The sequence below is a fragment of the Danio rerio genome, chromosome 7, assembly GCF_052040795.2.
Source record: "Danio rerio strain M-AB ecotype USA chromosome 7, GRCz13ab, whole genome shotgun sequence".
Lineage (NCBI taxonomy): Eukaryota > Metazoa > Chordata > Actinopteri > Cypriniformes > Danionidae > Danio > Danio rerio.
Window position 1 is genome coordinate 6108579 of NC_141027.1, and position 12430 is coordinate 6121008.

At 37.0% G+C, this 12430-nt stretch overlaps 1 protein-coding gene across 3 annotated transcripts in view; it reads left to right on the forward strand.

Annotated features, from left to right (window-relative positions):
* The first annotated feature begins 3403 nt into the window (after positions 1-3403).
* si:ch211-165f21.2 overlaps positions 3404-12430 on the forward strand; it is a 33731-nt gene continuing 24704 nt past the window's right edge. For 2 of the 3 annotated variants that reach the window (XR_015495169.1, XM_087260269.1), the window contains exons 1-5: positions 3404-3493; positions 6980-7018; positions 7324-7560; positions 10118-10411; positions 11828-11917. Coding sequence is in view for 2 of the 3 variants with exons in the window: in XM_087260269.1 (XP_087116395.1) it covers positions 3463-3493; positions 6980-7018; positions 7324-7560; positions 10118-10411; positions 11828-11917 (691 nt within the window). In the remaining variant the exon portion in view is untranslated. The remainder of the gene's footprint in view (positions 3494-6979; positions 7019-7323; positions 7561-10117; positions 10412-11827; positions 11918-12430) is intronic. The other variant, XM_087260270.1, reaches the window with a different exon arrangement.

The window sequence follows — 12430 nt, forward strand, 5'->3', positions numbered from 1 at the left end:
GTTCCACATCCATTTTCAGATGTCTCTTTTTTCCCCATTCACACTAACATGGAGCAGCAGCAGTTTAAAGCGCAAAACTCTGGCGTAGTGTGGACGGATGGTCTAACCATAGCAAAACTTTTGTGTTTTACAACTAAAATGTATTAGCGTAAACAGGGCATGAGATTGACTGAGGAAGAACCACTAAGACTGCTCTCATTTTATCATCCCTTTTGCAAGCAGAGTTTGTACATTGAGACAAAAACCCTGACAGAAGAGTGCCCCTGAAGTAAGGCAGTAACCTCAAGTAAACTTATTCTATATTTTTACAACCCAACTCAAGATAATGGTAATGGTTGCCCAAATCACTAGCTATGAAGCAAGCAGCTCTAATTTTAGGAATGCTCAAATTAACCGGCCTCCTTCTGATGCTTGTATTCCACCAGTTCAGAGTGACTTTGACAGTGTGGGGTCCTCCATAATAAAGGCCAGGTGCAGATAGAGCCTTGTCACTTTGAACTTTGAGGCCCCGTTTACACTAGTACGTTTTAGTTTTAAAACGGCGTTTTAGAATGAAAACGATCCGCGTCCACACTCTCGTTTTACCCAGCGTTTCTGAACTGCTCTCCGTCCACACCAAAACGCTGAAAATGCACATCACGTGACCACACACACACTCTCGGGCAAGCGCTCCAGCATTTCTACCCAGATGAGAGCTCTGCTTGTCGGACTGCTCATCAAGCATCTCCCGCTGGATCTAATCTCACTATATTTGCTAAACGTGATATTTCATTCATCTTGTTGTCTTTATCTAACGACATATACCCTGACTTTGGTCATTGGAATCTATTAAGTTACTTGTTCACGGGTAAAATGTTTTGGTTAAGCGCAAAGATAAGTTAATGATTAATCCAGGTACATTGACTGATCGCTTGCCTTTATTTCCTACAATGTATAAACTTATTGTATGTTATACTTTTATAATTATCGATTATTAAAACTGATATTCAGCAAAAGAGAGGGTGTGTTTCGTATTTTCACTGAAATTGAAAGGAGGCAGTTGTTATCGGCTCCGTTTCGTTATAAATATCCACACAGTGAAGATGACGCTCATATATGCAGCACGGCGCCTCAACATTTCTGCTGTCTGTTAAGTTGCTAATATTAAAATGAAAATAGGCAGTTCCTCAAATCATGTTTACATTTTATTGTTGAGAAAGTGAAACAACGTAGCCAAGGTGATGTGAATAAAGTTATAAAGTACACTGTTCCCTTTGAAGATTTACCCGTGTCCTCGGTATGTTTTCCATATCAAACTGAGAAGGGGGAGACTGCAGCCTTGATCAAACTTGCGAAGTCTTAACTTACAAGAAGAGGATGCGAGACTGAACTGTGTGTGGGCTACTTAATATTGAGGAAAAGCCCCAATCAGATAGGCGAACGTTTGCAGCCCCGCCTCCGTTTTCAGATGTCTCCGTCTTTCCCCATCCACACTGAGACGGAGCAGCAGCGTTTTAGAATGAAAACGGCCTTTCCAGCGTTTTCAAAAAGCTCAGTTTTTGGCGCTCGAGAACTCCGGCGTAGTGTGGACGGATGGCGTAACCGTAGCAAAACTTATGCGTTTTCAAACTAAAACGCACTAGTGTAAACGGGGCCTGAGACTGAAGTTGTTGCTGCTGTGCTAGTTTAGCAAGATGCTTAGGGAGTGAAATTCTGGAGGCTGGTGGCACTGAAGCGAGAAACTTACTATGCACCGTGTTTTCGGGCGGCCGTGATCGGTTACTTTACCAAAGTTGGCGACCCGAAGGTATTACAGACTGGGGGAGAAATAACAAAACAGGAGGGTGGCGGGAAATGGGTTTGAAATACAGGAGACTCCCAGGAAATACGAGAGTGTGGGCATGTATGCGTGCTGTTTGTGTTGCTCTGCAATAACACTTCCAAAATGCTAGCTGGCAGTAGGTTTGTATGTTCCTCTGAGTCAAGTTTCTTTGTGGGTGTCTTTTTGAACCTAACAAGTAGCTCAAATTTGCCCAAACTCAAAACGGATGTGCAACAACTTTAATCATAAGGTAAACGCAAAACAAAAATTTTCATTTGGAGCTCCCTTATGGGACTCGACACTTGTACACACATTTCCTCGAAAGAAAAAAAAAAAGGTGAAAGACTGTGACTGACTGGATTTCATCATTCCAGGTATTGCATCAGCTTATAAAATTACCTATTGTGCACTGGATTATAACTTAAGAATTCTAAATTGTTATTATAAAATTAATGTACTTTTAATATGTAGAGTTCATGTATTTACATGAGTAAATACTTAATATCATGCAAAATGTAGTGCTGTTAAGGGATGGTTCACCCAAAAGTGAAAATCCTCTCATGATTTACTCACTTGTTCCAACCCTGTTTGAGTTTCTTCTGTTAAACACATGAGGATTCTCTGAAGAATGTTGGAAATAAACAGCACTGACTTCTATAGAATTTATTTTGTTCCATCTATGGATTTCAATAGTTATCTGTTTTCCAACATTCTTCATAGTATTTAAACTTGTGTTCATCAGAAGAAGTTTGGAACTAATTAAGTGAGTAAATGGTGAGGACAATTTGAGCCTTAAGTTTTAGAGCTGTGCTAATTTAGTGTAGCTGGTTGTGGTTTGACTAGGTCTGTTTATGTTCTCCAGTTTTCATTCAGGAAATCTAAAAGCGACACTTCTCACTTCTGTGCACATAGTTACAAATCAACATGTTTTATGTTTTGCTGTCAAGCATAGGCACAGAACAAAATAAATAAACTATTCATTTGTTTAATACTATAAAAATATATATTACTAATAAATGTTACATATCACAATCAGGGGGTGAGGCAGTGGCGCAGTAGGTATAGTGCTGTCGCCTCACAGCAAGGAGGTCGCTGGGTCGCAGGTTCGAACCTCAGCTCAGTTGGTGTTTCTGTGTGTAGTTTGCATGTTCTCCCTGCCTTTGTGTGGGTTCCTCCAAGTGCTCCGGTTTCCCCCACAGTCCAAAGACATGCGGTACAGGTGAATTGGGTAGGCTAAATTGTCCGTAGTGTATGAGTGTGTGTGAATGTGTGTGGTTGTTTCCCAAAGATGGGTTGGGGCTGGAAAGGCATCCGCTGTGTAAAAACTTGCTGGATAAGTTGGCGGTTCATTCTGCTGTGGCAACCCCGGATTAATAAAGGGACTAAGCCGACAAGAAAATGAATGAATGAATGAATATCACAATCCTTCTCAAGCTCAAGGTCTTTTATAAACTGCATCCACATTCGGTCTAAATCAGTATTTAATCTCACTGTGAGTAAATCATATAGTTGTGCAGTGCTGTTGAATCTTTGTGGCACTTTTAATAAAACAGATTACAAATTAAATGTAATGTTTTATTAGACCCTCCCTCTTTCTTAAAGTATAAATGACAGCTTGATCAAGGAAGTGCCTGCTTCTGAACACACAACACTGAGGCAGGATGGGGTTCAGTGTGCCATTCTTCGTCCTCTGTGAGTATCTGGTTTTTATTTGAATGCATGATTATTCATTTAGCAGATGTTATAAAGCTATTTACAAATGATGGATACAACAAGCAATACATCATAATACATTTACATTTAATCATTTAGCAGACAATTTTGTCTGAAGCGACTTACAAATAAATAGGCATTCTTTGATTCAGCATGACAAACAAGACATGATACTGATAGAAGGGAACAGTTAGTGCTCAGAGAAATGAGGACAGCCCTTAAAGCTGCTAAATGCTCCACATTTACAAATAATTTGCTCTGACCTACACAATGTCATCCTGAATAGCAACTGAGTGCAGCTACAGATGAAATTTAAAATGGAAAACCAACTTTACCTTAAACAAGTAAACAAATAATTCTCTATATCAAAAAATAATCCAAGCAAGACACATAGATGCTTAATATAATACAACACTCATGAGCTGTACTGTGCCTCTGTCTTTACTGAACACTGAGATCTCTTCATCTGGGAAGCAATCCCAGTTTAACCCGTAATTGTGATCACATTTTTAAAATACAGTAAAACTGTACAACTGATAAAGATTATTAAAAATGTAAATAAACTCTACAATATTAGAAGTGAATCATCCTTTCTTTCGATGTCACACAGTCCATCAAAACTCACAATATGCTTTTTTTGTATGGGATGTCATTTCATAAGATTGCTCAGAAGCCATGGCTGCTCCACAAACATCAATATGTTGGACTGAAATGAACGGAGATGTAACAAGGGCTCTCTTGGGCACTTTAGTCCAGTGAATCTTGTTGTTTACTGTATTATTCATAGATATTTGACTGCACTTACTGAAAGTCTGGTTACTGCCATCTAGAGATTATAGAAGGGCCTAAGATGAGATGTGCAGTTAGAAGAAGAAGTTTTACTTCCTCATGTTGTACAGTACAACCAGCATGACTGCTTTCTTTACATTGTGGTACTTGAGCTGGTGCTGGTGGAAATGGTGATTGTGGCTGATCTGGTTAAAAGGATTGGTTATGACTGTGAGGCCTAGGTGTAAAAGAGCAAACTGACTGAAATTACTGAATGTGTGACTGCATGGTGAATTTTTTTATTTATTTATTTATTTATTATTATTTTTTATCTGTACTGTGGATGTTTTTGAGATCAAAATGGCTGAAAAATGTTAAAATATATATTAATATATTAATATATATAAATATATATTAAATAACAGCACAATTTCATTGGCAAGTTCATTCCAATTCTAAAAACCATACGTAAAGAGCCCTTATTATGGGTTTTAGAAAATTACATTCTATGCCGTGTGTAGTAGCTACAGCTTAAATGAAAACATCCAGCAGAGGTTTAAATCTGAAAGTGCACCTTATTTTAAAATATAGATTTTTTAAAATAATAATAAAACATTTCACTCAGAGTCATTTAAATCAGGGGTTCTCAACCATTTTCACTTCAAGGCCCACCTCCTTCTGTGAAAAATATTTTGAAGGCCCACCTGTCTTACATTTTGTAATTTGAGCCGCAGATGTGAGCTGGTTATTAGGCTATTACTCTAATTATTGTCACCTTTACATTTGCATGATGTTTTGCTTTATACCACTGAGAATGTAGTTCTTGTTGGCATGCAATGGTTGGAAGTTTAAGCACCAGTATGTCTGTTTAACAATGAGTCTGTTTTTGCACAGAGTCCGAAGTAATCAATCACAGAAAACGGGAAATGCCATTACTTTGTTCATTTTGTAAGACGCTAAATTATCATATGCATTTGTTTAAATGACAAAACATGTCTTTTTGACTCAAGAAGGTCCATACTGACTACAAAGGCAGAAACTGATAAGATCAGGGCCTGTTGTGTGGACTTTGGGGGTTTTATGGTGTGGTCACATGTTGATTGGTCAGTTTGAATGTCTTGAATGGCTTTAGTCACATGGTCAAGAAAGATACAAAATAGTTGGTAAACTCGAGCTATGTCTCTTTTCCTGCCCTCTCTTTTCTTGGCCTGCTTCTCTCCTGGTCTGCTCCTCTCCTCCTCTGGAGTCTATCTTCTCTGACTCTACTGTAATCAGGCTTTTGGGCCTGCTCTCTTTGTCTCTCTCTCCCTCCCTCCGTGTCTCTCCTTCTACCTCTGGTAACTTTAAGTTTACATTTAAGCTGGGTACAATTTATACCATATGTTTTATCATTTCATATTTTATAATTTTATACAGTATTTTGTAATTAATCAGTTGTAACCATAGAGAATTATTGTCATTAAATCATTTCATTTTCAAGTATTTGTGAATTACTTTTGATTTAACATCAACACTTAATTGTTCCATATTGCAATACAATACAATCACATAATATCAACACTTTCCCACATTTATAGCTATTAATACTGCCCTTATTTCCATTTTTGGTATGAGATTGCAGAAGAATGGTTTGACTAGAAATGTACAGTTTTTTACCATCATGCTGATCACTTTTTAGTCACTCGGCAGAACTACAGTTCGAACCGCTGTGGTTTAAAGACCGTTCTTACAATTTTAATATGACATATTTTTTTAATAAATTAAATAATTATAACATAATAATTAAATAAATTTTAAGCTATCTTGTGGCCCACCTGCAGGATCGCTGAGGCCCACTAGTAGGCCGCAACCCACCGGTTGAGAATCCCTTGTAGGGATTGTATACAGTTTTAACCCAAAAATTAGCAGTCTGTCAGATGAAGAAAAGCCAGAGACATTCAAACAAATAAGTAAAGTTTACTGAAAATAGTTTGCAGTTTTATCACCAGAAGCCAGCTTCAACACTCGCGTCATACATAAAGGTGTTCTAACCTGATTGGATAACCACAGATAGACTAGGAACATTTCCACGTGGGGTTTGTGCGTACAATTCTGAACATTATCTTAAGCATATAATCGTCAGACATCCAACAGACTGTTTAGAGCTGACTCCAGACCTGTGAAACGGATCCACAATCAAATAGAACACACACACTTAAAGTACAATCTGTTTCTTATCAAGCTGACTGTACTCTCAGCCGTCTTTATCAAAACTGGTTAAAAACCGGTATCATCTACATTCAGGCAGTTACAGTATATCCTTACAACACAAAGTCTATCTTGAATAAAAAGTAGAATCACTTTAAAAGATTTAACCGTAAAAATAGCAAAATCACTTTAGACATTTTAGACAGTATTAACTCCTAGAAATAACAATAGAAACAGTTGCTTCCGGTCCTCAGTTCCACTCAAGGTCTCCATGACCTCTGACCTAGTTTGGTGACTCCTGAAAATAGTTACACAGAGACAGGCAAATGCACTGAACATTCTTATATTAAGCAGTATGTTAACTTTGTTCAATATTTAATAATCATCTTCAATAAAAATAATGAGAATCAGGGTGATGAGAAAAGGATAAACGTTGATCCATGCTGAGACGGACTGGAAGGTAGAAATCTCAATCCTTCAATAATTTTTTTTTTTTTTTTTCATATTTAGTGTTAATTCTGTGCTTCAGCCAGTCTGGACGCACACAAGGTAAGTAAAGCTTCATATATCATCAGATCTCACAAACACTGACCAACAGGCCAGCAGACACTGAGAGGAAACACAAGTACTAAATGTGTCTGTTGGCATTGGTTTCTGTCTGAAGTGTTGTTGAAGAGTGTGAAATATCTCTAAATGACAACACACTCATCACATGATTGTTATACAATAATATATATATATATATATATATATATATATATATATATATATATATATATATATATATATATATATATATATAGTGTGTGTGTGTGTGTGTGTGTGTGTGTGTGTGTGTGTGTGTGTGTGTTCAGCAAAGGCTGTAGTGAGAGTGAGTCCAGATCAGCGAGTGTTCACTGGGGAGACAGTCACTCTCACATGTGACATACAGATAGGAGGAAACATTCAGTGGACATACAGCTGGTTTAAAGATGGCCTATTGATTCCAAACATCACTGAGAGAGTCTTCAACATCACTTCTGCGTCTGACGCGGGTAAATACAGCTGTGAAGGAAAAATCAGCAGTGATGCTGTTAATGTGACTGTATCAGGTGAGAGAGTTTATATTCCTTTAATAGTCTAAAATGCATGTAATGCTTTTGTTTTATGCTTCTAATGGTTATTTTCCTCATCTCTTCTGAAAATTTTAAAGCTGTTGATGTCAAACATCCAAAAGGTTGCATTTGGGACAAAGAGTCTAGTTTATGAACAAAGTACACTGTTTATATTTTTTTCTTAGAATTATTAGTTTTGTTTCTAGTCCAAAATATAAAAAATATTTAAAGAATTGCACAATTTCTGTGCAAGCCAAAAATAATATTTATCTTGTGTAATGTCCACTCAGTAGGCTCAATGCAAGTGTCCGCTGCATGGTGGATGAAGAGTCATTGCATGTTCGGTCTTTCCAGTGCACAATGTTGATTTACTTCAAATTTAACTCATATCTGACACCAATTTGAATATGAGGGGGTCTAGAATATTAATATATTCCAATTATAAAACATTAAGAAGATTATATGAATATATTCATTCATTCATTTTCTTGTCGGCTTAGTCCCTTTATTAATCCGGGGTCGCCACAGCGGAATGAACCACCAACTTATCCAAGTTTTTTTACGCAGCGGATGCCCTTCCAGCCGCAACCCATCTCTGGGAAACATCCACACACACATTCACACACACTCTCATACACAACAGACAATTTAGCCTATCCAATTCACCTGTACCGCATGTCTTTGGACTGTGGGGGAAACCGGAGCACCCAGAGGAAACCCACGCGAAGGCAGGGAGAACATGCAAACTCCACACAGAAACGCCAACTGAGCCGAGGTTCGAACCAGAGACCTTCTTGCTGTGAGGCGACAGCACTACCTACTGCGTCACTGCCTCGCCCTATATGAATATATAATTTACATAAATGTTTGAACATTTTGCCTTGCCTCGTAACTATTACATTTGTTCATTCGGGTGTTCATGTTGCTCAGGGGAATCGCCCCGGCCGATAGCGTCTCTCACGGTCACACTCTCGTCAGTCTTGATTATTAAAGAGAAGTAATTGACTTATTCTTTTAGATGGCCGCTCCTATGCTTGCTCATTCTAAAGTATTTTTGATTAGTCCTCCTTAGATGTACACCCTTGAGTAAAGACAATATCATTTCTAATCAGAGGTCAAGGCCATTATTATAAATGTAACTGACTACTGTACTCTATAATAACTTTGGTTTAGCCAAGCCCATGGTTTCCCATGTACACTTAATTAAGAATAACATTACTTTCAAACAAGGGTCGTGTACCCTGTCTAGGTTAGTCGTGCAACTCCTTGTTGCCCTGAATGGAATTAACCCCCTTTCCACAAAAGTACACTTGAATGGAGCATGAAGCTCCAGACTACGGGTTATTCTAGTTACAGAATCCCCCTGAACTTTTTGAACATTTAAGTCTCTTAAGTAGTCAAACCAAGAATCTCCTCGTGAGAGGTGTGTGTCATTTGGATGTTAGATCTGAAGAGTTTCTGCCTATAAGGCACAAATGGTAATTTGAATGAGCGTTCCCTAGGTAAAGGCACACCCTTAGCAGTGGTTCAAAAGATGCTTGAAGTTATGTATCTATTATTTTGACTATGTCTATTTCTGAGGGAATGAGACCAATGCACTAGTCGCACTAAGACATTTCAAATGATATCAAACATAGTCACTGGGATTGATATAGAACCATCATACTTTGAAATGACCTTCCTGTGTGAGTATGTATGAAGAGAGGGTAAGTGAAGAGAGAGAGTTGCGGGGATGCTTTAAATGTAAATGAAGGAAAGGAGTAGTTGGCTTTCCTGCATTCCCACCTGGTGAGATTCCCACCTGCCTCTGTGTTTCCAGTATCAAAGTATTTGTTGTATCTCAAATCTTACATCTTGTTTTAAGAAATAATGTAAAAAAAGTGAGCTTTTCTGTAAAACAAGCCTAATAATCTGCCATTGGAGTAAGCAAAATAACCTTGTTAAAATGAAAAAGATTATTTTGCTTGTATTAAAGAAAACACTCACTTAATTTAAGCATCTTGATTTAGGATGTTTTAAATATTTGTACTAAAAACAAGACAAAAACTTTTTTACAGTGTATACAAAGTTTTACTTTGCATTTAATCTCCCACTCAGAAAACAAGAATCACAGATTATGTAAATATTTTGCTACTCACTTGTTTTTATATATATATATATATATATATATATATATATATATATATATATATATATATATATATATATATATATATATATATATATATATATATATATATATATATATATATATGTGTGTTTTTTTTTTTTGTAATGTTAGTGAATAATAACGTTACATACATTTTCATATATGTCACTGCTGATGGGAGAACGTCATCCCATCTTTTGCTTTGTGGAAGACCTCAGAGATGCACACTGAATTAAAAAGGAACTGAATCAGAGACACTAAATTAGAATGAATGACAGTGTCAGACATCTTTAGTTCTTCATCTATAGCAAATTATCTAAAAATACTTATGTATGAATTGAATAGTTTTGGAGGTTTTAAAAAAATGTCAGAGACTGTGTGAATCACTTTTGATTTTATCCACAGATTTGCCCACACCTACAGTGAATGTGACACCAAACGGTTCTGTATTCCTTGGAGAGACAGTCAATCTGAAGTGTGTGATTCAGTCTGATCACAGTAACTGGACATATGTGTGGTATAAAGACTACTATTTCTGGAGCAAGTTATGGCCATCTTATCGCCACACTTTAAACAGAGACACTCTCACTATCAGAAGAGTTGAATGGTCTGATGCTGGTCCGTACCATTGTAAAGGACTCATAGATGGAAGATCAGTCTCAACACAATTAAGCTCTGCTGTTTATCTCTCAGTGACAGGTGAGTTAAATATTGTTGTCCTCCGTAAATCCACAAAATAACATACACACAAAACACACATTCAGCTGACCGAATGTAGTTTTGGTTCAGTATTATAGGCTGTCTTACTGTTTTCTGAGTACTGCATTTAATGTGCTCTGGCTATTTGCAATAGTTGCGGCTGAACTATCATAGTACGATGCATCGTTTGGGAAAAGAATGATGTAGTGACGAGTGTTTCCCAAAACATTCACTCGCTTTCCATATTGAAATATATGTAGATGGCACATATAGAGCCTGTGTTTCCGTTACAAATATTATTGAGAATATTCCATAGTCTATTCTAAATAACATAAAATCACTTACAAAGCACACACATATTCTAATATCATATATCATATAAATAAATAAATAAATAATGAGGCCATTTATTAAGAAATAAAATTTTATATTTATTTATATTTATTAGGAAATGAATACTTTAATTAGGAAATCCTACTTTAATAATAATATTAATGATGATGATGATGATGACTATTATTATTATTAAGTAGGATATTGTTTATTTATTTTTTTAAAAGTCTACTTTTATAATATGACACATGCAAACCACTGCAGAAATGTTATAACCAGCAGGCCCATGTCAAATACACTTGAAAAAATAACCAACTATAAATGAAAAGCATTAACGTATGCTGTGTTTTTTGTTTTCACCAGCTTTGGAGACATATTGTAAATTCCACTTTTAACTGTCTGCTGTGTCTTTAATATGGTGTAAAGATTATTATGCGTTATTGAAACATAATGGAGGTTGGAGCAAAAAACGTCACTATAAATTAAAACTACTTTATTATTTTATGCAGCGGCCTTCCATTTAAAAGGGAAACATAAGGGTGATCATACGCAAAAAGACCCCAGACTATAAGGCTAGATGTTTTCTTTCCCTTATTTCTTTATTTGTTTGGCGCATGTACTCATGTGCGATCAGAAAACTGCCCGCCTCACCTTTCACTCCGCCCCGAAGCCCCAGCTGGCCCTCCTTGGCCCAAGGTATTCGGCGAGCCGAAAAAGGCCGGCCGCTGGCCCCAAGAAAGCCCCTCTTTGGCCCGATTAGGCCCCGGAAGTGACAGTGGAAATGCCACTGGCCTTGGCTAGCCCTGGCTCGCTCACTTTAGGCGCGATAGTGGAAACGCGGCTATTTAGTCTATACCTGTATATAGGCTACCGATAATCATCAAATCTGTTAATAAATCTAGTGAAGTCGGCATAATTAAGTCATGATCACACTTCATGTAGCTTATTACTCATAAAATCTAGACAATATTAAAACTGTGTCATGTAGACCAAAGGTCTTGAGAAGGTCTTATTATATAGAAAATCTTTATTAATAATGTGTCGGCCTGCTGACTTATTTTTAATTTTTTTCTTTCTTTTCAGATTTAACCACACTGGATCCGCCATTATCTTTTAACCTCACATCACAGTTACAAAATTCCACATTACGGACCCGGAGCACAACATATTCAGGTTTGCAGAAGTTGATTGAGATTCCTTCAATCCTCATCTTTTATACATTTTAGACAAAGTTTTCACTGTGTAGATCTGTCAACTTTACAAAATATAATATATATTTTTAATGATGTTTGAAGTATTTGTTGTTGGTGTTTCTTTTTTTTTTTCAGCTTTACCCACACAGTGACTGTGACACCAGACAGTGCTGTATTCACTAGAGAGACAGTCAATCTAAAGTGTGTGATTGAGTCTGATCACAGTGACTGGACATATGAGTTGTATAAAAACACACAACAGCAGTGTGATGTTAATTACATCTTATCATCACAGTAGTGTTGCAGGATATACCAGAACTAAAAATATATTGTGATACCCTGGCTCTCATTTTTTTCAGTACTGGTACTTTTGAGTGACAGCTGTAGTTCTGACTGTTTGTCAATAGAGGGCAGTGTGGGTGTAGTGTGCTTGTCAACATGTGCATTTTTGCGAAGTGAAATGTGGAATTATTTCGTGCGTGGTGCAGACAGT